Consider the following 23,216-nt stretch of genomic DNA (forward strand, 5'->3'; position numbering starts at 1 on the left):
TTTCTCAGCGAAAAAGTAACTTTTTGAAAAGTACACTGGTAATTCTATGAACAGCTTTGGAGCTTGCTGGCTCCAGTCTGATCTTTCCCAGGGTTTTCATCTCTGATGTATTTTGAGTTTTTCTTCTAACAGGAAAGTGCTACTGCAAAAGAAAAATGATGTTTGGTGAGAGTGTATAGGATTTACTTACAGGGAGCAAGGGCTCACAAATGGACTCTGCAAAGGACGTGTTGCACTCACAGCCTCTGTGCTATTGGTGGACATTTGATTTTCAAGTGTGATGAACCCTTGCTCAGCAACGTAGAGAATTGTTTGGGACTTTAAAAGAGCTCATGAGAAGGACATGGCTGCTGCAGTCATCTGTGGARAAGGAGCAGGAATGGGAAAGGACACAGAAGCTGTTACGAGGCAACATACTCATCAACCCATGGACCCCAGGAAGCAGGAAAAGACCTGTGGTTGCTGTCATGAATTTTATGTGTTGGACCTACCTCTGATTAAACCAGGTTGTAAATTATGTGTAAAACCTGATCACACTCTAGTTCTCTGTGAAAAGTACTTTGAGGTGTAGGGAAATCTGTCTCTTGAGTCCCTGCTCCTGTTTGAACTCGCTTCTGGTAATTGATCTGTGTGATGAGAGGCAGCAAAACAAGGACAAGCAGCAGGGAGAAGCTCAAGAATCATGGTGGGATCACTGTCGTGGTTTGCTGTTCAACCTAGAGGGTGCTCTGTGTTTATAATCTCAGTTTATCTTTTACTGCTGTTGAAATATTGGATGTGTGCTTTATTTCCCGCCAGCAAAGGTCCTGTGGGTGGAAAGATCTTTCCTGTAAGTGTTTGGGTTTTTTGTTGGTTTTTTGTTGTTTTTTTTTTGTCATGGACAAATGATTAACAGCTGAATCAATTGTGTCAGAGGTTGAGCAAGCTGTATCACACAGGCACATCTTGGGTTCAGGCTGGGGCAAACTCATTTGAAAGAAAAAAATGGGGCAAAAAAAAAGGCAAACAGAAAGCTTTGCACAGCCAAAGACATCTTCCCTATTAGTTTGTCCTCTGTGTCTAGAGGGCAGTTTATCTCTGTGCTCAGTAACTCTGGGTTGAAAAAAGATTGCAATACAATCTTTTATTTGGGGCAGATTCCTACAAGGATTCAGTTAATGTGCCTTTCTGTGTTAAATTGTTACCGTCAGGCTGCCACACCAGAAAGATTTCTCAGCCCTGCGCTTGTTTTGCGGGTCAGGGCTCCACAGGCAGAATAATGTCATTTTAAAGGTGACTGTGACACTTGAAGGTGTAGCACTGGGCCAGGTAACAGCGCTGTGGTGGTTGGGATCTTTTGGTATAAGTGAATATGAATAATTTTCTATTTATAGCATCCATTATTCCCATAATGAGAATTTTTTTTTTGTATCATTGAAGCACTCAGATTCATCCCAGAGTGAGAGATCATGCTGCTAAAAGCCACAGTTGCACAGAGTCAGGCTCTGTCTTCTCAAAGACATTGTCCAGCAAGRGGAAAGGTGGGAAAACACAATGATATTCCTCATTTTGTGCAGGGAAACAGACTCAGAACTTCCCTCCCTCTGAGATGCTCACTGTGGGTTAACAACTAATTAGGAAAATAAAAGGAAAGACTCTTTGTGTCTCAGGAATCAAAAAGCTGTACCTGGAGGGGGAAGCAGCAGGGTGTGAAGGCTCAACAGGCAACCAAAGGAAAACTCTGCAAGGTTCTGATCTGCCTTTGAAAACCCAGCTGAGCTGATGGGAACCAGCCCCTGGTTCAGGATCATTTAGGAGAGAGAATGACTTGATGTAGAACCAAGAAAACACCAAAACGTGACATTTGAAACCATGACAGGTRTGTTGCTTTCGTGGGCTCAAGATTTCAGGTATGTGGAGCAGAGAATCTCTGTGCAATGGCCCAGCCAGGGCTGGGGCTCTGGGGAAGGGCACTCCCAGGGAAAAGGYTTTCCTTAAGGCATGAGAATGAGTGCCTGTGCCTCGTGTCTGACCTTCCTCTGGAACGCAGACATGAAAAGCAGCCATAAATAAATGATTCTGCACTCTATTCCTAGAAAGCCGACTTGAGTTTACTTATCACTTCCTCCTTGCCAAGACTCAAATATGCTCCGTTTGTTGAAATATTCATTTCCCCCGTCCCTTGAAAGGAGCATTACGAATCAAAGTGTAAATTGCTCCTAGGCAGATYTCTGCTTGGGGAAAGCGTGCTAACAAGTGCAGCGTTTACCTTGCGAGCCTGCCAGGTACGGGGTCATCTGCTGTTTGTAGGCTGGGAAAGCAGCTCTGCACTTTGATCTGTTCCTGCTTGAACCCTGCTCCAACCCCCACGAGCAGATGGGCTGGCGGGTGTGGGATCGCCGGTGGTTTGGGATCTCCAGAGGTGTGGGATCATCGGCGGTGTGGGATTGCCAGAGTTGTGGGATCCCCAGTGGTGTGAGATCTCCAGAGGTGTGGGATCTCCAGAAGTGTGGGATCATCGGCGGTGTGGGATTGCCAGAGTTGTGGGATCGCCAGCGTTGTAGGATCTCCAGCAGTGCGGGATCCTCAGTGCTGTGGGATCGCCAGTGCTGTGGAATCACTAGTGTTGTGGGATCACCAGCATTGTAGGATCACCAGTGCTGTGGGATCACCAGTGCTGTGGAATCACCAGTGCTGTGGGATCACCAGCATTATAGGATCACCAGCGTTGTAGGATCACCTCGGAACGATGAGCACTCCGCTCCCCACCAAACTGCTGCTGCTGCTCTGCGCCGTGCTGGGTGCTCAGACTGCTCATGGCTTTGGGTGAGTGAATATTTCTGAGGCCACATCCATGGGATGACACCCTAAACTGTCAGGATCAGTGCAGATTTTGGTGTTGTGCAGCTGCTGTGAGTGATTTCTGTGTCTCTAATGRAAGATGTCGTTTTGAAGCCGGCGTAGGGCGGCGTTTCCGCCTTCAGAAAAGCCGTCCTGGTGATAAATTGGAGCTGACAAATTGCCACGGCCGTGTTGTAGCGTGGAATTGTTTGAACATGCAGCCTCCTCCCGTGCTGGCTGCCCCACAGAGTGCTGTGCACACGGGGGTTTTTTTCCTTCCAGTGCAGAAATGGTGAGAATGTGGCTGGGAGCTGTTGCTTTCCCTGCTGGCCTAATAGATTTTGCTGTTTCAGAGAGCTGCGTCTGTAATCTTTCCAATCTAACTRTATTTTTGTGCTGTTCTCTGAACTTTGAGCTTTGATTTCATGCCTYGGCAAGCTGATGAGGTTTTGTAATTCCTTTATTCCGTGTGATTTTTAATATGCTGTAATGGGAGCCCCATGCCAGGCACTAAATCATACTTAAAACTTCAGCTGGTGCTGTTCTTGTCTGGGGGAAGAATTGGGAACACGCTGTGGTCGTTTCCTTGTCAAAATGGGTTTGAAAAGAAATTGATTGTCAGCATTTTACTAAAGCTCCCCACTTGAAGGAGGTGCTAMAAGGGAGCGTTTGTCTGGGACGAGGATTTAATCAGAAATCCTGARTCCACCAAAAGCATAGGCAGCATTTTAATGGGGGCATTGTGGAAACCTTGGAGACAGTGRAGGGGTGAGAGTGGCTGGGATCGAGAATAAAGGCTTGCACTTGGGGTTCGGGTTCATGAATGGGTAGAAAGGGGTTAATGGGTTAATGAAATGAGAATAGAATCTAAAAATAGTGGCTTCGGCCAGCTTGGGAAGAAATGGGCTGCTGGGCAAAGACAGACACTCCAGCCTGGTTTTCAGAAATGCTGAGTGCATCTGCCAGGCCTTGTCCTGGGTGTTTGTGGTGGAGGTTTCTGACCCTGGAGCTGTTCCTCGAGCGTGGCAGTGAGGGGGTCAGGGCAGCGGCTGCTGAGGAAGGTTTCACTGCTTGCACAGCTTCAGGTGAAGCCCAGACTGGTGGACCATGGGCTGAGTTTCCTGTGGTGACAATGGAGAATGGATCAGGCTTTATACTGAATCAGTTTCAGCAGAATCCAGGCCATCAGAACGAGGGCTGAAATCCAGAGGTTGCGCGCAAAGCATGGTGAGATCTGACGGGCGTTAGCTCTCCCTGGTGTGTAGCCCCACACAGGCACAGACTGAGTCTCTGGGTGCTCACAGCTCRCAGTTTCACAGCCTGAAGCTCTCGTGTTGTTGGGCACAGTGATCAGGAGCCCCCGAGCCCCGGTGACAGTGGGGACAGCGTGGCCAGGGCCAGGCATCCCCGCTCCGTGAGCGCCCCACCGCAGCCCCGCGACTGTGCCCTCTCCTCCTGGTCCTCCTGGAGCACCTGTGACCCCTGCCAGAAGAAAAGGGTGAGTGTCAGTCAGCTGGGGACCCTCTAAAAAAAAACACAGGATGTGTTGCCTCCTTCCAGCCGTGTTCCTTTTGTCCCTGGGGTCTGGCAAACCGAGGAGTCTGACAAGGAAAGCCCTGGACAGGTGACACTGTGGGGTTTTGCTTTCAGGTGCCTTGTAGCTCTTCAGCTCACCACCCTCAGTAATTCCAGCACTTTCCAGGGTGCCTCACCATGCTGAGAAGGTGTAAACCCAGGCTTTGCAAGGACTTTCCAGCACAGCCCTGCTCTTCCAGCATCGGTGCGAGGCACCTTCCCCACTAATGGTCCCCTGTGGGACCTGCAGTCACTCGCTGCCTCTCAGGATTAAGATGCTTTTTCTCATCTGCCAGCCAGCATTTTCCACCCGAGAAGCCCCATCAAACGAAAGTAATGATCCCAAGAGCGTGAAGAGCCAAATCCCTGTTTCTGGAGAGACCTCTGCTAACGAGTTGGAGGAGCTGCTCCCAGGCTTAGGCAGAAATAACCAGTGATGGGAGCTGGGGAGAGCGAAGCTTCGTATCAAGGAGTTAATCTCAGAAGCTGGGGAAAAAAAGGAGGGCTAACATATTGGACGGAGTAATTGACTGCTTCACAGCAGTGTTGTGGGCGGAAAAAGTCCCTAATGATACAGAGGGGCAAGTAAATACACTGACAGAAAATAACAAGGGATGTCGTTACCAGCGCTAATTGAAAGAGGGGAGACGGAACTGAATCCTTCCCTCGCTCTTGCGAAGTCCYGCACTGCACTGTCAGGCTCATTTAAACAAACTGTCAAAGAAAAGCAAACTTTCCTTCATCCCTCCCAATCCTCAACCCTCCCTCAGTAAAATTAAAACTGTCGCGGATCAGAAACCTTTGAAACGAGGCGAATTACCAGCGTCGCGCTTCTGTGGCTGACACTTTTCTCTTTTAATATGACAGCGCTCTTAGATCAGACCTCGGTGACACAAAGTTTGTTTTCCAACTGGAGAGGCGTAAAATTCACCATTTCTGTGCGCTGGAGTCAATATTTTTTATTTCACCGCAGTACAGATTTGCCCGCCTGGAACAACCCTCGCAGTTCAGTGGAGATCCCTGTGATTAYCCTGACAGAGAAGCTGAGGACTGTGTCACAAGCAGTCCTTGCAGGAATAAAGTSAGATGTGATGGGTTTGTCTGTGCAATTACAGGTAAGGATTTGGGGGCTGGGCAGTGCTGGGGTGTCCTTTCTGACASCACTGTGCTAAACTTTGTGCTTCGCTGGGACAAAGCCAGGAGTTGGCCTGGYTCTTTCTGTGCTTGTATTTGTGTCAGAGATTTTGAGTCTATTACAGCATCTGCCCATCTTTAAAATCTCCAAATAGAAAATTATAACCTGGTTACATCAGCAAAATCTGTAGCACAAATGTCAGGAGCAGGAGCTCAGCACCTGAGGTGGGACAAAGGAAAACTCCTCTGCTCTCCATCTTACAGTGTTTTGGTGAGACTGGAAACATTCAGTAATTATGGACATGGGAAGGGTGAAAAAATAATGTCATATACAAGGTCTGCTGAAACAGCACGTTTGTGCTCTCAAAACAACAAAAAAAAAATTTACAAAAAAAAAAAAAAAAAAACCCCTGTATTCTTTTTTATACTCTAAATTACTGTGGGTCTTTTCCTAAGTTGAGCAAAGAATTTTAAGATTATGAAGGTTTTGAGTGAAACTGAGCAGATGGACTTTGGTGGTCCATGCAGATAGAGAAGAATTTTTTTTATCCCATCTAGATTTGAAMCATTCATTCCAGGAATCTTCTGTTTTGCTCCCAGACTCTCAGTGATCACAGATTGTACTATGAGTGAGTTTTCCTTTTTTCCCAGGGAGATGCATTGCACGGAGGCTGCTCTGCAATGGGGATGACGACTGTGGGGACCAGTCAGATGAAAAGAACTGCAAAAAAGTGTTCAGAAAATGTGAACAGCACATGGAAGAGTACTGGGGAATAGAGAACCTGGCAAAAGGGTGAGTCAATGACTTTAGTGAGATGATTTCTTATTTAAGGCTGGGAATGATCCAGTGTGGCTTCAGAAAACACTGAACAGAGAAAAGCTGGAGCACCTGGAAGTGTCCAAGGCCGGGTTGGACAGGGTTTGGAGCACCCTGGGATAGTGGGGGGTGTTGGACTGGATGGCCTTTAAATGTCCCTCCTAATCCAAATAACTTCATGATTCTTTGGTTTTTATTCTTACAGCCTGTGTTGGTTTGGTGGGAAGGGGGAAAGATGTTCAAATTTCTTTGGTTTCCTCCATGATGTTGAGAAGTGGTGGAATTTTTGTGCTTTGTGTGAGTGGGGTAGGGTAAACCTGCATATTAGCAGCTTTGTGGGGATTAAAATCTRAATCTGAGTTGATTCAGCTCTTGCAGGCTGAGTGTGACAACTTTYTGTAAGATCAGACTCTGTGAAAAGAGGTTTTCTTTCTTATTCTGCAGGGRAAAAATTGCTTTTCACATTAATAAAAAAGGAAAAGAAAAATCATATTGCAAGGAAAAAATATAATTTTCTCGTTATTCTCTGGAGATATGGCTGCTGCACATGTCATTGCTAATGCTTTGTACTTCTGAGTTTAATCAAAATTAAAAATAATGTTGGACAATTATAGGAACATGCTTCTCATCTCTTTGAAGCTACAATTGCTCAGTAATTTGCTTTTAGTGGACTTCCCTTTTTTTTCAGATTGTTCTAAAATTAGAGTTAATTTTTTTACAGCTTCAGAGTCATTATCATGTAAGCCTCTCTCCTCAAAATCAGGAGAGGCAGATCCAACAGAGCCCTGGAGCACTGATAGCTTTTTTTTGCAGTTTTTGGTTTTTTATTTGGTGAAGTTTCATCTCACCAGCAGCAATGGGAGAAGCAAGTGACGGGGTTTAATCTCCTCATCTCCACAGGCTGCAGTGCTACGTCCTTTCTTGGAGCAGGCAGGTTGAGATTTCTGTCCATCATCCTCTGAAAYCAAAGGAAAACTCCCTGTGGTTTTGAGGATTAGCTGAACTCTTCCTTGAGTAGCTCTATTCTTGTTCCCCAACCATTTTTGCTGTTATCTGCTGACCTCTGGTTGATCCTTGACCAACCCAGAACAAAGAAATGTGAATTTAAATCACTCTGGACTGATGGCACGGGTTGGCAAACCTGTCTCTGAAGGTCCTGCTGGATGCTGTGGACATTTGGGGATGCTCAGGGTGATGAATTTGGCTGGTCCAGTTTGTTCTGCTCCTCCTGAAGAGTTCCAGAAAAGGCCACAAAGCTGCCAGTGCTGGTGGCAGTGACACTGCTGTCATTCATAGCAGGGGGGTTAAAAATTGCCCTTCATATTCATCAAGTGTAAAAAATTCACCTCTGTCTCTTGCTTTCTTGTTAGTCAGGTTCTCCTGCAGCAGCTGCACTGGTTGGACAGTGAAAGAGTCCAGACTTTATTTTGGGGTTTCAGAATAAAGAACTGTTAAATGAAACAATGTTTTGCCTCTCTCTCTCCCAAGGTGTTTGGTGTCACCTCTGAATTGATGGTACCATCAAATGTGGCTGTTCTGCTTCTCCTGCAGGTTGAATCTCTTCACAAGCAGCTTGGAAGGATGGGTTCTTGACCACAGGTACTATGCTGGGGGATGTTCTTCCCATTACATCGSGGACACGAGGTTCAGGAAACCCTACAACGTGGAGAGCTACGTAGCAGAGGTGCGTGTCAGCTGTGCCTGCAAACTCACACACACATATCCCACCAGATTTACAGCACAAAGCTTCATTGCTGGATTGTTTTGTAAAAAAAAAAAAAAAAAATAATGGAATTCTTGACACCCAGCAGGATCAGAATGAATTTGACCCTGTTCTAGATCATCCCCATACCCCACGCGCTCCACGGTGTCGAACGCACCGTGTGCTTTGTGTGAAATCTTGTTTCTGTCATGCCTCAAAGCTGTATTTCAAATATATATTTGACCTTAATGCTTTTGATGACRTGATGTTTTTGAGTGCTGCCCACTAGGAAACCTTTTCCTTTCAGAATTTGTACTTTAATTGATGCCTGTGTTTAAGATCTCGCCTTCTTTGCATGAGATTGACATRTTAAGTGAAAGCCTGAGGACCTTGCAGGTGGAGGAGATGGGAGCTTTCCTGCTGCTGTAAATCAAGTATTCTTCAAGTACCTGTGTTAATAATAATAGTGCTTTGCAATTATACAAGACTTTTCATCTTCGAAGTGCAAGCATTAATTCACAAGGATATTTGTGAATTATTCCTTCCCCGTGCTTCAGGTGTRCAGTGGCTGTGCAGGAAATGAGATGTGTTGTTTTTCCTTTCTGTTTAGACCAAAGGCAAATATGAATTGGCAGTGACTGAATACGAGTCCTACTCGAATTATGAAAGCAACATCCTGAGGGCAAAACTCTCGCAGTCAAGCTTCAGYTTTGGTATCATAGTACCAATGGTGTTTGAACTTGGATACAGCTCAAGTGACATGAGGTTCAGGAAGTTCATTCAGAGGACAAAAAGCTTTTCTTCAACTGTAAGCATTGCTCCATTTAATTCCCTGCTAACGTGTTCCCTGTAAGTGTGTGTGTTGGTTTGATGCTCCTTGGCAGGTCAGCAGCCAGGAWTGGGATAAATCAAATCTTTTTCCCCAACTGCATTYTGCCATTTGTTCAAGTCTTGACTTSRCCCACAGYGCCTTCATTTGTGTTTGCAGCACYCAGGAGCTTTTCCATTSGGCTCTCAGCTGGGATCTGGGCTGCCTGACCTCTGAAATCAGTGATGAGCAGGACTCAGTGATCCTTGTGGGTCCCTTCCRGCTGGGGATGTTCTCTGATTCTCARTGTGGGCTGCCCAGTGCCCTGCTGGGCACCCACCTTTGAAAGTCAGCATTGAAATAATCTAAAAATTGRAACTAAGAACCCTGTTCAGCGGGAATCTGTAACTCCTAGGGCTGCTATCTTTTGTCTTCTTTTTTTTTACATCTGTTGTTGCCATAAACAAAAATAGCTCGTATCAATGGTTTAATATCACCAACCTTTGTCTCCCTTCAGTTTAAAATGTACTCAGGAATGGCCAGATATTCCTTGTTGCTATTAAACTTGCATTTGCGTCCTACAAAGTGGCATTTCCCACAGTAAGATCAGAGGGTGATGAGAAGCATTTGCAATAGACACCCATGAAAAAAAACCAGTATTAATTCCTGATTTTWTTATTTAAGCTGCAGAGCTCTATACTGAACCCTCCCTGATGTGCTCCTTCTCCTGGCCCAAACAGCAGACTGCAAAATCCTTTGAAAATAATGAAAGACATCTTCTGTTCCAGACTTTTATGCCAGAAAGGGGAGAGTAAAATTTATCCATGTGCAAATATCTACACAGAAATATATAAATATCTGTGTGTGTGTGTGTTTTCTTCTTTCCTTTCAGTTTTGATAATGGCATATTATGTGAAATGCAAATGCGAGTCTGGCTTAGCCAGAGAATGACCATTTCCCGTATAAATCATGACTTCAGGTGTCAGAACTTTTCAGGAGGAAGCTAAAATACWGTTTTATTAGGGGTAGAGCAGCCCTGCGGGGTGCTGAGGTGTCCTTGCACCCTGGGTGTGCCAAATCAAAACCCAGACCCTGCCTTTCCCTGTGTCCCAGTCATGGCCTGACTCTCAGGAACTTTCCTGCTGAAAGTTTAGATTTTACACAAGTTAGCTAGAAAATTCCCAGTTAGGAGATTCCCAGTTGCAAACCGTGCCATAAATAAATCCCGAGCAGTGCTGATCATTTAACAGCAAATAACCCCATACTGACACCAGAATGACATCCCTCCCTTCTCCTGGATTCTCCTGATTTTTTTTTTTTTTTTTTTTTTGCMGTCCAGCAAGTTCATCCATGCCCGTTCTGAGCTGGCTGTGGCTGTTTACAAGCTGAAATCCCGAGCTCTGATGCTGCACCCCGAGTTCCTGCAGAGGCTGCGGAGGCTGCCCAAGGAATACGTCTACGGGGAGTACAGGGAGCTCTTCAGGGATTTTGGAACACACTACATCAAGGAGGCCACTGTTGGGGGAATCTACGAATACACTTTGGTGGTGAACAGTGACCAGCTCAGCAAGGGGGGTATGTGCATCTGATGGATGGGAAGGGGCTTTGGGGACACATTTTGGGTGGGAGAATCGCTCTGCAGGCACAAAGGGATGGCTCAGGAGAGGGAGATGTGGAACAAGGAGTCAACAGCATCTCAAAGAAACCCTGCAGGAAATGTGGGAGCAGAAGTGCTCTATGGCATGGAATAAAGAGCTTTTCAAAGCATGCTCAGCACCGTGGGCTGGGTTCAGCTCACAAGGAGCTAGCTGGGTTAGCCCTGTAYCAAGTATTTTAGACAACATGTTTTAGAGGCTGACAAGATGTTGAGTTGAATGAGAATCGTGGATCTTAACACTTCTCTTAGCTTTGAAAACCTTCACCCAAGTTCTTTTCCTGCTGCCTTTGGAATGGCAGTTTTGAGACACCTTTAGCCTAGAGATCTTTTCCAGCGTGTGGGAAACAGTAAATAATTTGCTGGGTGACTCTTGTGCCTGACATTGCTCCTGCTCCTTGGCTCTGKCTCCCTTTGCAGTGAGGAATGATGGTTGTTGTGTGGGGCAGAGCCAGCAGGGTGACATTAATCAATAACTGCACTCTCCATTATTTATTCATGGGCAGGGGATGAGGAGCTGCCTCTGTGTCTGCAGAGGCATTTACTGAGCTCTGCTGAGCGTGGTTCTCAGTCTGTTTGCTCCTCTGCTCTGTGGGAAGCTCCTTACCCTGGAGTCAGAGCCCAGAGGGACAGAATTTAGATTTCAGGTGTTCAAATTCGAACAGTTTCCCAGTTTCTGAGCTGTTGGTGTTTGAAATAAACATTGTTTATTGTTTACATCAAAAGGCTCAGTGCCTGCTGACCCAGATCAGGATCCTGCAGCAATGACAACATTTTCACACAAGGGCTGAGCTGRGCTGTGGGTTCTCACCAGGGTTTTGTAGGTCCAGTCTGAGAATTCAGGTTTTTCCCTTCGAATCCATCATTACATTTGTCCCCTCTGTGCTGGAATGAAGTTTTCTTTTGCAGATCTSTTGTCACAYGTTTGGAATTTGCTYKGCTCTCACACAGAATCCWGTCTGCCASATTTTACWGTYATGGARTGGTTTAGGTTGGAAAAGCTCTCTAARWTCATGGRGTCCAAGTGTTGACCCAGCACTGCCAARGCCACCACAAAACCACATCCCCAGTGCCACATTCACTTGTCCTATAAATCCCTCTGGGGTTGGTGGCTCCACCCCTGCCCTGGGAAACTTCTTCSAGGGCTTGATAGCCCTTTTGGTGAATAAATGTTTCCTGAAATGCAATCTAAATTTTCAGGAAGCAGTTAAGGCTCTTCTGGCAGCAGACAATGGGAGATGTGAGCTGGTAAAAGGAGGAAAAGTTATTTTATCTGAAAAAGCCTGGCTCCTGGGGATGGGGAGGGGTGGTGGGTGGTCCATGGTTTKACATCCACTGTCTTCTCACCCACTGCAGCTCTGCTTTACCCAGCCCCATTGGGTGGGTGACTAAAATCCTCCTCTTCCTGCTTTTACCTTTCATTTCCCCTTGGTTTCAGAGTTCTGTAAAACACAGAGATTTCATTTCATATAGTGAAATATGAAATATGAAATATCATTTCATATATTTCATTTCATATTAAAAAAAAAAAAAAACCAAAAAAATCCCTTCTTCATCTTATCTCTTTATTTTTCCCAAACCAGAAATGCTTATCAACCCCCATTTTCTGAATAGATGGACATAAAACATGGAACAGTTGTGTTAAAACCCTACAACTTTTTGTTTGTATTTAAGGTTACTCTCTGAGCGAYGTCCAGAAATGTGCACAGGAGAGCTTTGACATTGCTATAGATTTTCCTAAAATCTCTGTGGGTGGTGGAGTAGATGAACATTTCTGTAAAGGCCTTCTAAAAGAGGTTGGAGGTAAGCATGAAACYCTTCTGCCATTCCATTTCTTTGTCATGGTGAAAGGAAGATTTTGTGATCTTGGCTGCCTGAAATATTTCCCTGTTCCCTCAGCCACTTTGGAGTCTGCTGGGTAACCCCAGCCAGGCTTATCAGAGAGGGAGATGTCCCAAATCTTGGGGTTTTTCCATGATTTTCTGTTTACAGTGTAAATACCTACTCAGCATCCCAAGGGAGAGCAAGGACAGATCAATCATCACCCACTTTGCCAGAGATGGTTAAATATCAACCCCCACCCCTCAGCAGGGCCCTTTTTCCATCCTGGTGGGGAAAAGGGGCAGTGATGGTGTTGTGGGGGCCCCTGGGGATGGGGGGAGCTGGGGCTGTGTTGAGGAAGGTGCACCTGGAAATACAAGGAGAACAAAGAATGCTCCTGGTGGCGAGGAGCATCGGGCTGAGGAGCTTAAAACCATAGGGAAAGGAAAGTTTAGGGAAGCAGTTTATGRCAGAGATGGAGGGGACAGGATGGGATATTCCTGCAAAGGAGCAGGGGGCACACAGAGCACACTTTGTAGGGCACCAGGTGARAAAAGTGAAAAACCCTCGAGGCCGTTTTCCCTCTCCCTCCGAGTGGGAACGGTCCTGTGCGGGGCTGTTTCACTGAGAGCTGACACCTCCAGCCCACTAAAGCAGAACCTGGGCAGGGCTGGGAGCTTTCCTGAGCGTGTTTTTACAGACAACACCACCACCAGGAAGTTTGTGAAGGATTTCATCGCCCTGGTGCGTGGTGGGGCGAGCGAGTCCRTCACCACGCTGGCCTACAGTGAGCTGCCCACGGCCCAGCTGATGCAACAATGGGGAGATGCTGTGCAGTACAACCCCGAGATCATCAAGCTGAAGGTACTGTGTCCTTCCCTCAGCCTCAGCTGAGCAATTCAGAGAGGTCTGTGCTTAAATAAATGGGATTTGGAGAAAAAAAAGTCCTTCACTCCGCCTCAGCTGAACGCCTCAAAGAGCTCTGTGCTTTATTCACTAGGATTCAGAGGAAAAAACAAAACCAAGAATAATAGATCTTATTGTGCAGCATGGGTTCTCTGAGTGATTATTAAGAAAATCAAAGGTGTGATGCTTTAAAGGGACTGTGGTTGGAAGTGCCCAAAGKGAACAGTTTTAACCCTTTAATTTGGCTGTGCTGATGTCATTTCAAACAATCCAGCTTCTGTTTTACCAATGTATAACTTACCAAAATTCTATCTGGCAGCATATATTTTATAAGGACTTCTGTTTTCCTTGAAGTTTATCATCTTGGAGCACCAGTGGCTGTTTAGCAGCAATTCTCTCTGGTTCAGAAGGTCAAGTGGTTCATTGTGGATGTTTGTGCAGCTTAGCTGAACCTTAAAAACAGGAGTTAGGCTTTGAAGAGTCAAGGATTTTTGATCCTGGAGAGTTTTAGAAATGCAAAAAGCAAGCAGAAGTGTGCAGCAATTCTGCCTCATCGTCTTTGATGTCAAAAAAAAAGTGAATAGTACAGAAGTGCAAGAGAACAAACATCCCTTTAAACAGGAGTTTGGACTGGAAGTGGTGGAAGTTGGTTTATAGKTKTTTTYCAYTGTAAAATTTAATTTTAGGCAGAARTWTTTGCATTTGTARAAGGGRTTTATTTCTCAAGAAAGAGGTGAATTCTAAAAGCGTGAAGCAAGCAAAAATCAGTAATTTGGAAATACAGCCAGTGCCCATCTGGCACTTAATGCAGCCCCTGGTGTGCTGTGGATTGACCTTCCAGAAATGCACTGGGAGGTCTCAGGACAGCAGACAGGAGAAATGCAGCCCTCTGCACTAAATTACACACACAGAAAAACCTCCCCTGAGGAATTGTGGSGTTCTTTGTCTTGCCTGGCATCAGCGACCAGGCTGCCCAGTGAAAAACCTCAGGCRGATGTAATTTGGATTTGGTATCTTCATTTCCATACCAATATCCCTGTGGGGCTTGAAGATCAAAAGTACCAGTGGAGTGTGACTAAATGTCARCCCAAGAATGCTTAGTTAGGGAAAACTAAAGCAAATCAGTTCATAAATCATCTGCTGAAGGCACTTGGCAGGTCACTCTTAGTGTATTTCCTCATTTGTATGATCTGAATTCAAAAAGCAAAGTATGGATCACAGATAATTGATGAAGAGTGGATGTACAGCAGCAGGAAATGAGGATTTTTTTTTTTTTTTATTGGGACATTCTTCAGTTCTTGTAGTTTGAGCCTGTTGATAGCAGCAGGGTGATGTTTCATGCTTACTGTGTGTGGTCTACAYGGCAGCATCTCTGCAGTGAGGTGGGAATTTGGGATGGATCCTCTGCTGGCACATGGAAATATCATCCCTCTGGCATTATTGGTGACTGGCAATATTGTCTTATTAACTTTCCCTTAAAAGTTAAGGAAAATTAATGAGTGAGGAAAATTAGTGAGTGAACCAAATCCCCTTGATCCGTGCTGCACCTTCACAGTGTTGTGCACCCTCTTGACTTCTCTCCTTCTGCAGATGGGGATCAAATCCTCTCCCTTCTGGAAGGCAGTGGGATCCTTTTTCTGGGCTCCATAAAGTTAGAAACCAGCCTGGAAATGCAGGGGTGGTGAAGGTGGAAGTGCTGATGTGAATCCCTGTGACTGAGGAGCCTCTGGCAGTGCTGGGGGGCTGTAGGAGGAGATTTYTGTGGRTGGTTTTTAGGGGATATTTTTCAAATCWGAGCAAGAGATCACTCAGAAAATGTAAGTTTGAGCGAATCTGATCTAAAAAYGTCTGTAGCAGGAAATTGGATGAGCCAGGATTTCATGAAATTTCTGTGCAACTTTCCCTGTTTGGCTGCTTTGTTTTGTTACATTTCCAGCTGCTCTGGTGCTGGACACCGAGGGCAGCATCACTGTGAGTATTCCTGACATCGTGGCCTTGTTTTTCACAAGGTTTTAGCAAATAATGATGGGAAACCTGGAATTTGTACCACGCAGCCTTCATTTCCCTCTCCAGCTGAGCCACCAGCRAGCCTTGGGATGTTCACAGCATCTCCAGCCTGGGAATTAATGCAGTTTCTCCCCTCCCCTCAGGCAGGGCCGCTGTATGAGCTGGTGACTCCCTCTGACTTGGCTGATTCCAGCAAAATAAAAGAGAATTTGCACCGGGCTCTGGAGGAGTTCCAGAYGGAGAGCAGCTCCTGCCACTGTGCCCCATGCCATGGGAATGGCATCCCCTTCCTGAAAGGTACCACACCCTTTCTCTGCCCTCTTGATTGAAATTAGTTGGGAATTTGTGGGGAGCAAACAGCAACCAATCTTCTCTTTAGTTTCTCCTGTAATTTCTTTATTAAGTAACTATTTTATTTTAAAGTGTCTCTGTTTGTAGAGCTCTGATAAGTAAAGGCAGCAAAGTCAAGTGAAATGTCTTTGTAATGGGAGTGACCATTATCTGGATCAGTTTTACAGAAGAATTTGTTACTTCTCAATGATGCATTTAAAAGAAAAATCTTTGACATTTTTAAGTCTCTTTCRCTTTTAAGATTGCTTCCATCCTCCTGCAGAAGTGACTACTGTCTCAGCATTAATTAGTGTTTGTACAAGTGTTTTGAAGATGAAAAGCACCATCTAAGTGCCAGGCACGGTGATCACCCCCACCTCCCCCTGTTTCTGATAGAAGCTGTCCTCCTTCGTGAGCAGGCTGTGATTTAAAAAATGCAGGGGAAAAATAATCAAATTAAATGAAAACTGCTCAGCCTAAACAAGAGATATATGATGTGATGAGAGCTCCTAACAAAGGGACCATTTTGTCRAGTGCCTAATTCCAATCTGCATCCTCAAAAGTCCTGATGAGGATTGTTATCATCAAATTGTGTCTAATGCAGAAACGATCACTTCAGGTGCCAGCCAGCTGATTGTAGCACTTGAGGCATTTGTCTCATGATGACCTTTGTTTGAATAACTTTGTAGGAGCTGAGTCCAGGTTAGTGTTTCATTTAGGATCTTCTCACAAAAGGTTTTAAATGACCATTCCTTTCCCTAAGTRGGAACTCTCCTTCAGTTTCCTGGTATGGGATGCACAGCCCTAGCCAGCCAGAGCAGAAATATTGGGCTTTTCCTCTGCCACAAAGCCATGTTGGGGTGTCCCTGTCCTGGTTCTTGTTTCTCCATTCTACAGTTTGTTTTTTATCAGCTTTACCAAGAGCTCTCTGCAGAGGCCACAGCTGCAGTGCTGTGTCCAGCTCTGAAAACCCCAATATTAACAGGAYSTGGAGCRAGCCCAGAGGAGGCCATGGGAAAGGCAGGGTTAGATTTGACATTGGGAAGGAATTCCTGGCTGAGAGGGTGGGGAGGCCCTGGCACAGGGTGTCCAGAGAAGCTGAGGCTGCCCCTGGATCCCTGGAAGTGTCCAAAGCCARGTTRGATGGGGTTTGGAGCACCCTGGGATAGTGGAAGGTGACGGGCAGAATGGGATGGTCTTTAGGATCCCTCCCAACCCAAACCYTTCCAGGGTTCTGTGATCTCTTTTTGAGAGGAGCAGGGAGCTCTGTGGATCTCTGGAATTGCACCAGTGAGGCTGAGGCTGAGCTGCAGGGCAGGAACAGATGGTTGGGGAGCTGAGAGGGGTGGCAGGGCAGGCACAGCTCCCCTCTCCACTGCTCTCCATCCCTTCAGCACGGAGAAAATGCTGGCATGTCACCATGTGCAGAGGAGCGGGTACCTGCAGGGGGACGTGGCTCCAGGTTTCTAATTCCCACCATCTCTTTGCTTCCAGGAACAAACTGCGAATGTTTGTGTCCCCTGGGCTACCGGGGCACCGCCTGTGAGATCAGCATGAGGAAAGGTGAGAGGGGACAGCCCCAGCTGGGCTCAGAGTGTCCAGGGATGGGGAGCGATGCCAGCCCTGGGTGTCCCCAGTCTGCCCAGCCCTCATCTGAATTTCTTTGCCCTCCCGAGGAGCTGGGTTTATTTTTGCAGTTCAAAGCTGCATGTTCATGCCTTGCAATTGTATTAAAAAAAAAAAAACAACTCCTGCTTGGCTTTCAATCCATGGAAAGCCTCAGGTCTCCTCCTTAGGAAACAGCTCTGTTTCCTGAGTTTTCCCCTTTGATAAAGCCAGCGTGTTGCAAACTGTTCTCCCCCAGATATGCTACCATGCATTTTAATCTTGAAATCTTGTTACGTTGTTTTGAAGTGTTTATTAATGCTTCTTGGTCACTTTATGTCTCCGCTGTCTCCTGACTGATGTTCTTAACTCCTTCTAGTTTAGGATCATCTGTGGATTTAATCATTTTGTTTACTTCTTCCAGCTCATTAATTTAGATGCTAAATAACACCAGATCCCAGGCACCCAGAGCTCTGGCACCATCCCACAATTTGATGCAGTGCATTTATCACTGGCTTTGTTTACAGCCTTACCCAATACTCATTCTGCTCGGCTGTGTCCAAACTGAGCCAGGCTGAAATGTATTTTAAGGCACAATTTCACTGAACGGGGGTCACTTTTGTGGGTATTTCTAAGGCAGTCCATGGAGCTTTGAACAATCCCTTACACCTTTCTTCAGTCTCTTTTTCACACACAGAATCACATCCAACCCTCCCAAAGCTCACATCCATCCGTTTGTCAACATTGTAACTTCATTTCTCACTCCCATTTCCCCTTTTTATGTGTCGCCTCCGTGATTCTCAGCATTTGGAGTTTATGTCACTCACATGCTCAGAGTCCAGAAGAATCAGGGTAATAGGAAAAGCAATGGAGGGAAAGCTGAATAGTCAAGCTGTTGTTCACTGAAGTGGTAACACTGTCCCTACCACCTCAAAATGTGGCTGAGACAAGTTTAGTTGGTTTCTCATCTAGGCGTGGACTAAGACAAAGAGAGAAACATCTCTCAAGCAAATATAAAGCTAATTGACAATTTTTTCCTCCCCTTTTGTGTCTTCCTGAAGTTTAGTTTGAASAAACACCAGAAATRGTGAWCAGAGAATTAMCATCTCTGAAATRATCCCTCAYTGTTGATGACTCCAGTCTGTTGTTRGWGAYRTGGACAGGGGCAGAGCTGTTTGTATCCAAATACAATTCATGGGAGCTGACAGCTCTTGCCATAGAAAGAACTGCTTGTTTCTGACAGTCCTTCCCAGCTTTGTTATTTCTTTCTTTTTTTTTTTCTTCCCAGATGCTGCTATTAATGGGAACTGGGGGTGCTGGGCCAGCTGGTCCTCGTGCTCAGGAGGTCAGAGGACACGAAGGCGACAGTGTGACAACCCTGCCCCACGGGACGGTGGCTCCTCGTGCCCAGGGCCCGACTCTGAGACAGCTCTGTGCTAAGGAGAGCCAGCAGGAACTCACACAGATCTGATGGGCACTTGGGGAAGATGTCACCTGACAGCTCTGAGCAGGCCTCCTCTGCCCGTGGGGCTCAGCCAAGTCAGAAATGTTTCAGAAAACACCGGGAGCTGGGAGGGTGTTGGGAGCCACCCCTTTGGACATGCCTTGCGGTTATCCCGTGGGATTGAACCTGCTTACTGACCTCAGTATTTTGCCTTTTCCCTGTCTTTCTTGCAGTGGGCTAAATGAGACAAGCTTTATCTCTGTGTGTCTTTGGTAGCTGCACGGTTTCAAATTGTACAGTCTTGTTGTTGGAGGTTGCTTTGAGGTGAGGAGAGAGCTTTGATCTCGGGTGCAGCAGGATGTGCACGGATGCACAGCTTCTGTGCAGGCAGCTGTGTCATCTGGAGCAAAATGCAGCACATTAAAGCTGAAATCTCAGTGAGCACAACTGTGTCTAACGTGACATTTAGAGCCACTCTGCCCCACTACCCTGCTTTCCCCATTTATTTTCTTGTTTCCACCCCCTGCCATGGGCAGGGACACCTTTCACTACCCCAGGTTGCTCCAAGCCCCATCCAGCCTGGCCTTGGWCWCTTCCAGGGATCCAGGGCAGCCACAGCTTCTCTGGGACAAATGGAACATTTTGAAAAAGCTGTTTGCACATCCCCTGAGGCCTTCTGCCCTTAGGAGCTGTCTTTGCCCCAGACAATCTCTGCTTCATCAATGAGATCCCATAAAGGCCAATATTCCCCTGCTGCCTCCCCAGGGTGGGACAACTGATTTGGAGAGGGTTCTTTATGAAAAGAGACAAATGGAATGGTTTGCCTGGATGCTTATTAACCAAATTGGATGGTTTTTACCATCCCTGGAGCTGTGCATCACAGTCCAGCTCTAACAACAGAGGAACTCAAAACACCGTGCACCATTTCATGAGCCTGGATCATTCCAGGGACTTGTTTCTCACAGCTTTGTTGGTGGTTAATGCTTTTTGCAAAGACATTTGGTGGTGCCTGCTGCAAAACACCCAGGCAATTCCACCAGTGCAGAGCTGTTCCTGAGTCTCCCAGCAGCTGCAAGGTCAGACTGTGTGCTGAGGGTTTCCAGCAGTGCTGGTGATGCTGGGCTGCTATCGCCCGCTCCGTTCCTTTCAGACTGACACCATCTGAATGCAGCTCCTGTGAGAGCAGCTCAGGCTCTCTGACATTTCAACAATGGAACGTGCATTTAGTTGTAGCCCTCACACCGCCTCCACACGTACCAACAGGGCTCCTTGACAGCTTTGAAAAAGGCAGAGCACATTGCATATGTAAAACAAGGGGGCTCTGCACTCATTATGGGCTTCATCACTGAGCTGCCAACCCAAAACATTTCCCTTTTCTGCTGCGTAGCTGTGATATCTTTTGTGTGATGGAAATTTGCCAAGAGGTTGTTCTTGGGGCCATGGTCAAAGAGAGCACTGCAGGATGATATTGCTCCAAGGTTTTTGAAGGGGTGCTGTAGAAGCCCTGGAGCTGAGGACCCTGAGCATGGTTCATGGGTGCCTCTGAGGACACGAGCTGCAGTGTCATCGCCTGCTCTTCTTGAGAATCGTCAGTGTACAGAATCACAGAATTAAGGGCATTTCCCAGGTGAGCCAAGTGGCTTTTGTCAATTTACCCACCTTTCCTGATCATCAAGCTGGTTAAACACACAGCAGGGTGCTTCTATCCCTTGCTGTGACAAGGAGAGCCGAGTGTAGTGACCAGAGTTGAGACTGTTGTTCCCAAATCAGAAAAGCCCAGGTTTTTTGAAGTGGTGGCAGTACCTGAGTTTGTAAATTTGGGTTTGTTTTTCTTTTTAAGGAAGAGAGGAGAGATTTGACAGTCGTCAAAGATTGTGAGGATAGTCTGACTGAAGTATGAGTTCAGCAGTGTTGAATATTGAGCCTGTAGGCTTAGAAGCCTCCCGTAAAGGACATAACTTCATCTCGTCCTTGCTTTGATTTTGTGCTTTGATTCGCCCAACTAATGATTTATTACAACCTGGAGGGTAATAAAAAACTATGCTGAAGCTTTTATTGTTTCATTTTGGTTCACATTAAATTTTGGTACCATCTTTTACGGGTGTTCCTAACTCGCACTGCCTGTGTAAGTTCAGATTGATAACCCACGGGTGAGAACTCGGGCGGGCTGTGCACGTGTCCAGCCCTGCTTGGGCTGCTCTGGCCCATTTCTCTGGTTGAGATACTCATCTCAGTGGGCTCTATGACATCCCATGGTATATTTTCACAACAGTTTGCTTGAGAGAAAGAGGATAAACATGAAGAGGCTGGATTTATTGGCACCTTCCCTGCTTGGAGACATTGCTGCTGTGATGTCATATGAGTGTGGCTCTGGGAGCTCTCAAAAGGGCATTTCAGGTGAGGTGGAATTGCCACATCCAGCTTTACCAGAACAAAGCCAGCTGGAATTCGCCACCCCTAATGTCTCCACCAGCAGTGGGAAACTGCACTGCTCTCCAGCCTGGATTTCTGTGCTCCCTGCTGTGTCACCTCACGCAGATCTGTGAGGCTGGAACACGGTCCAGGGAATTTGCACACTCAGTACTGCTGAATTCCTTTACCATGCTGCTGTTTCTTCCTCTGTCAGATGGTAGTAGCTGTTCCTGTCCATATTCTCCCCCTGCTTTGTTGAAAACAACCCAGAAATTCCACACAGAGCTGTTCACAGTCCCAAATTTCCAGCTCCTGGTTCCACCCCACTGGCTGAAGAGCCCAGTAAGCCCCAAATACAGCTGCCAGATTCCAGGTCAAATCATGCCTGCAGATTTATCTTCCTTTGATATCCCATTTTAATACCCCCTGCTTCTGTGAATCAAAGAGCTAGAGATGAAAACAGTAATTATTACCATTAAGAACAAATACTTATTTTTAGTGCAGCACCACAGGTACCACTGTGATGTAGAGCAGCATCACAAATGCCAGTCCCTCTCCAAATTTGCCAAAACCTGGAATTTTTGATGTTTCAAGTTTTTCTGGTGGGATTAAATGTTTTGTATCTCCTGTACCTGTGCATTTCACTGTATAAAAAAAGGAGGCAACAATTTTTGAGCTACTCCTGCTGGGGAATTATTTAAAAACCCCAGACCCAGAGGGATGCAGGCGTTGGGGCAGCTGATGTGACATTGACCCTGAGGTAGAAAACAGCTCTGTCTCAAGCACTGCCCTTATCTCCTCCTCTGTTAGCTGGTTATCTGGAGCCTACACCTTGCCACCTCAGGTGTATTGTCATCAATCATTTCCTATTTTCTTCTGCGTGCTGGTTCCTCTCTGCCCTTCCTTTGTTAATAACCCGGTTTGCCTATATCCATAAAAATATCTGATTGTGATACCATTTATCCAAAGCGCCACACATCCATCATGTGCTTATGAGCGAGATAAACAAGGCCTCCTGGGAAATACGCCGCCAGAAATATATAGGATAAATAACTATATCAAATGTATGTCAGTGTGCAAGAGGGGAAAATCCATTCATTAAAACCCGGGTGGAACTGCAGTGTTTTATTGCACCCTCTAAGCTTTTAGTTTAACTAAGAAACGTACGTTTTTGCTGCTTATCTCATCTTGCACAACTCTCCTGTTGCCCACTTCAGCACGAGATATATTAGCTTCTTCCACTGCCATTGTAAATGTGTAATTGCTCATAATCTTTTCTTGGTTTGGAGGGGGTTTTTTTTTGTTTTTTTGGGTTTTTTTTCCCCAGACCTTACAGGCAGCTTCTTCATTTTTTCTGACTTCAGCTTTGCTGCTCCTGGGTTTCAGCATGTGGAGATTTGAGCCCTGGGGGTGGCAGGGGGCTGGAGGGGCACTTCCCACCTGCCTTTGGTGTTTAAAGGAAGCCTTTGGGTTTTCTCAGTGCCTTGGGCTGTAAGGTGAATGATGAGAAGGAACAATTGCAGGTAAAACACAGCTTTTCTGCTCTTACATGTTTCATGGTGGCATTTTGCATGCAGTTTCTTTAATCACTTGGATTTTTTTTTTTTTTTTTTTTTTTGGCTCTTCAGTGATTTATCCTTCTAGAAACAGCTCTGAAAGCTGAGGGTGCAGCTTGCCTTCCTGCAGGCCCCATCCTTTCCCAGCCTCCAAGGCATCAGATCTTTCTGGTCATTAATTTCTCCCCTGTGGTCAAAAAAAGAAATGTACTTGGCTTTCCGACTGAGGTGACTTCATACTCATTTATTTGCATTTACAGGCGTTTTCCTGACTCCTAAGCAGTCAATGTAAAGGTAAGAATTTGTCAGAGCCCAACTGGCCCTTGGTGTTTCCACATTCCCTGCCATCCCAGTATCAAACAGCATTCCTTAAATCCCCTGATGTGATCCTACATTCCATATTCCTCTGGGATGTCTGTCACACCAATCCATGGGTGCTCCATGCTGCTGCATTTTCCTTGCACAGAAGGCATCAGATTCGAGCCCTTGGGAGCATATTCCTCTCTGGGTGAACAGCTCCTTCACCTGGAATAGCAAAGTTGGCCAAAAGGCCACAGCTTTGCCCCTCAGCAAAGGGATTTTTTCACACAGCAATCCATCTCAGGGTTTGAGACAGCATGGTTTG

General features: G+C 46.1%; 1 protein-coding gene across 1 annotated transcript; it reads left to right on the forward strand.

Annotated features, from left to right (window-relative positions):
- The first annotated feature begins 2,313 nt into the window (after window positions 1-2,313).
- Window positions 2,314-20,716, forward strand: C8B (complement C8 beta chain). Its single transcript, XM_057386714.1, has 12 exons — window positions 2,314-2,805; window positions 4,168-4,318; window positions 5,369-5,510; window positions 6,181-6,322; window positions 7,898-8,030; window positions 8,659-8,855; window positions 10,190-10,431; window positions 12,185-12,313; window positions 13,032-13,195; window positions 15,388-15,541; window positions 17,069-17,137; window positions 18,468-20,716. Exons 1-12 carry the CDS (start codon window positions 2,729-2,731, stop codon window positions 18,617-18,619), a joined length of 1,752 nt encoding a protein of 583 aa, XP_057242697.1. The 5' UTR covers window positions 2,314-2,728; the 3' UTR covers window positions 18,620-20,716.
- Window positions 20,717-23,216: the final 2,500 nt, after the last annotated feature.

The sequence above is a fragment of the Malurus melanocephalus genome, unplaced genomic scaffold, assembly GCF_030028575.1.
Source record: "Malurus melanocephalus ecotype Western Australia unplaced genomic scaffold, MMel_1.1 scaffold_1037, whole genome shotgun sequence".
Classification (NCBI taxonomy): Eukaryota; Metazoa; Chordata; class Aves; order Passeriformes; family Maluridae; genus Malurus; species Malurus melanocephalus.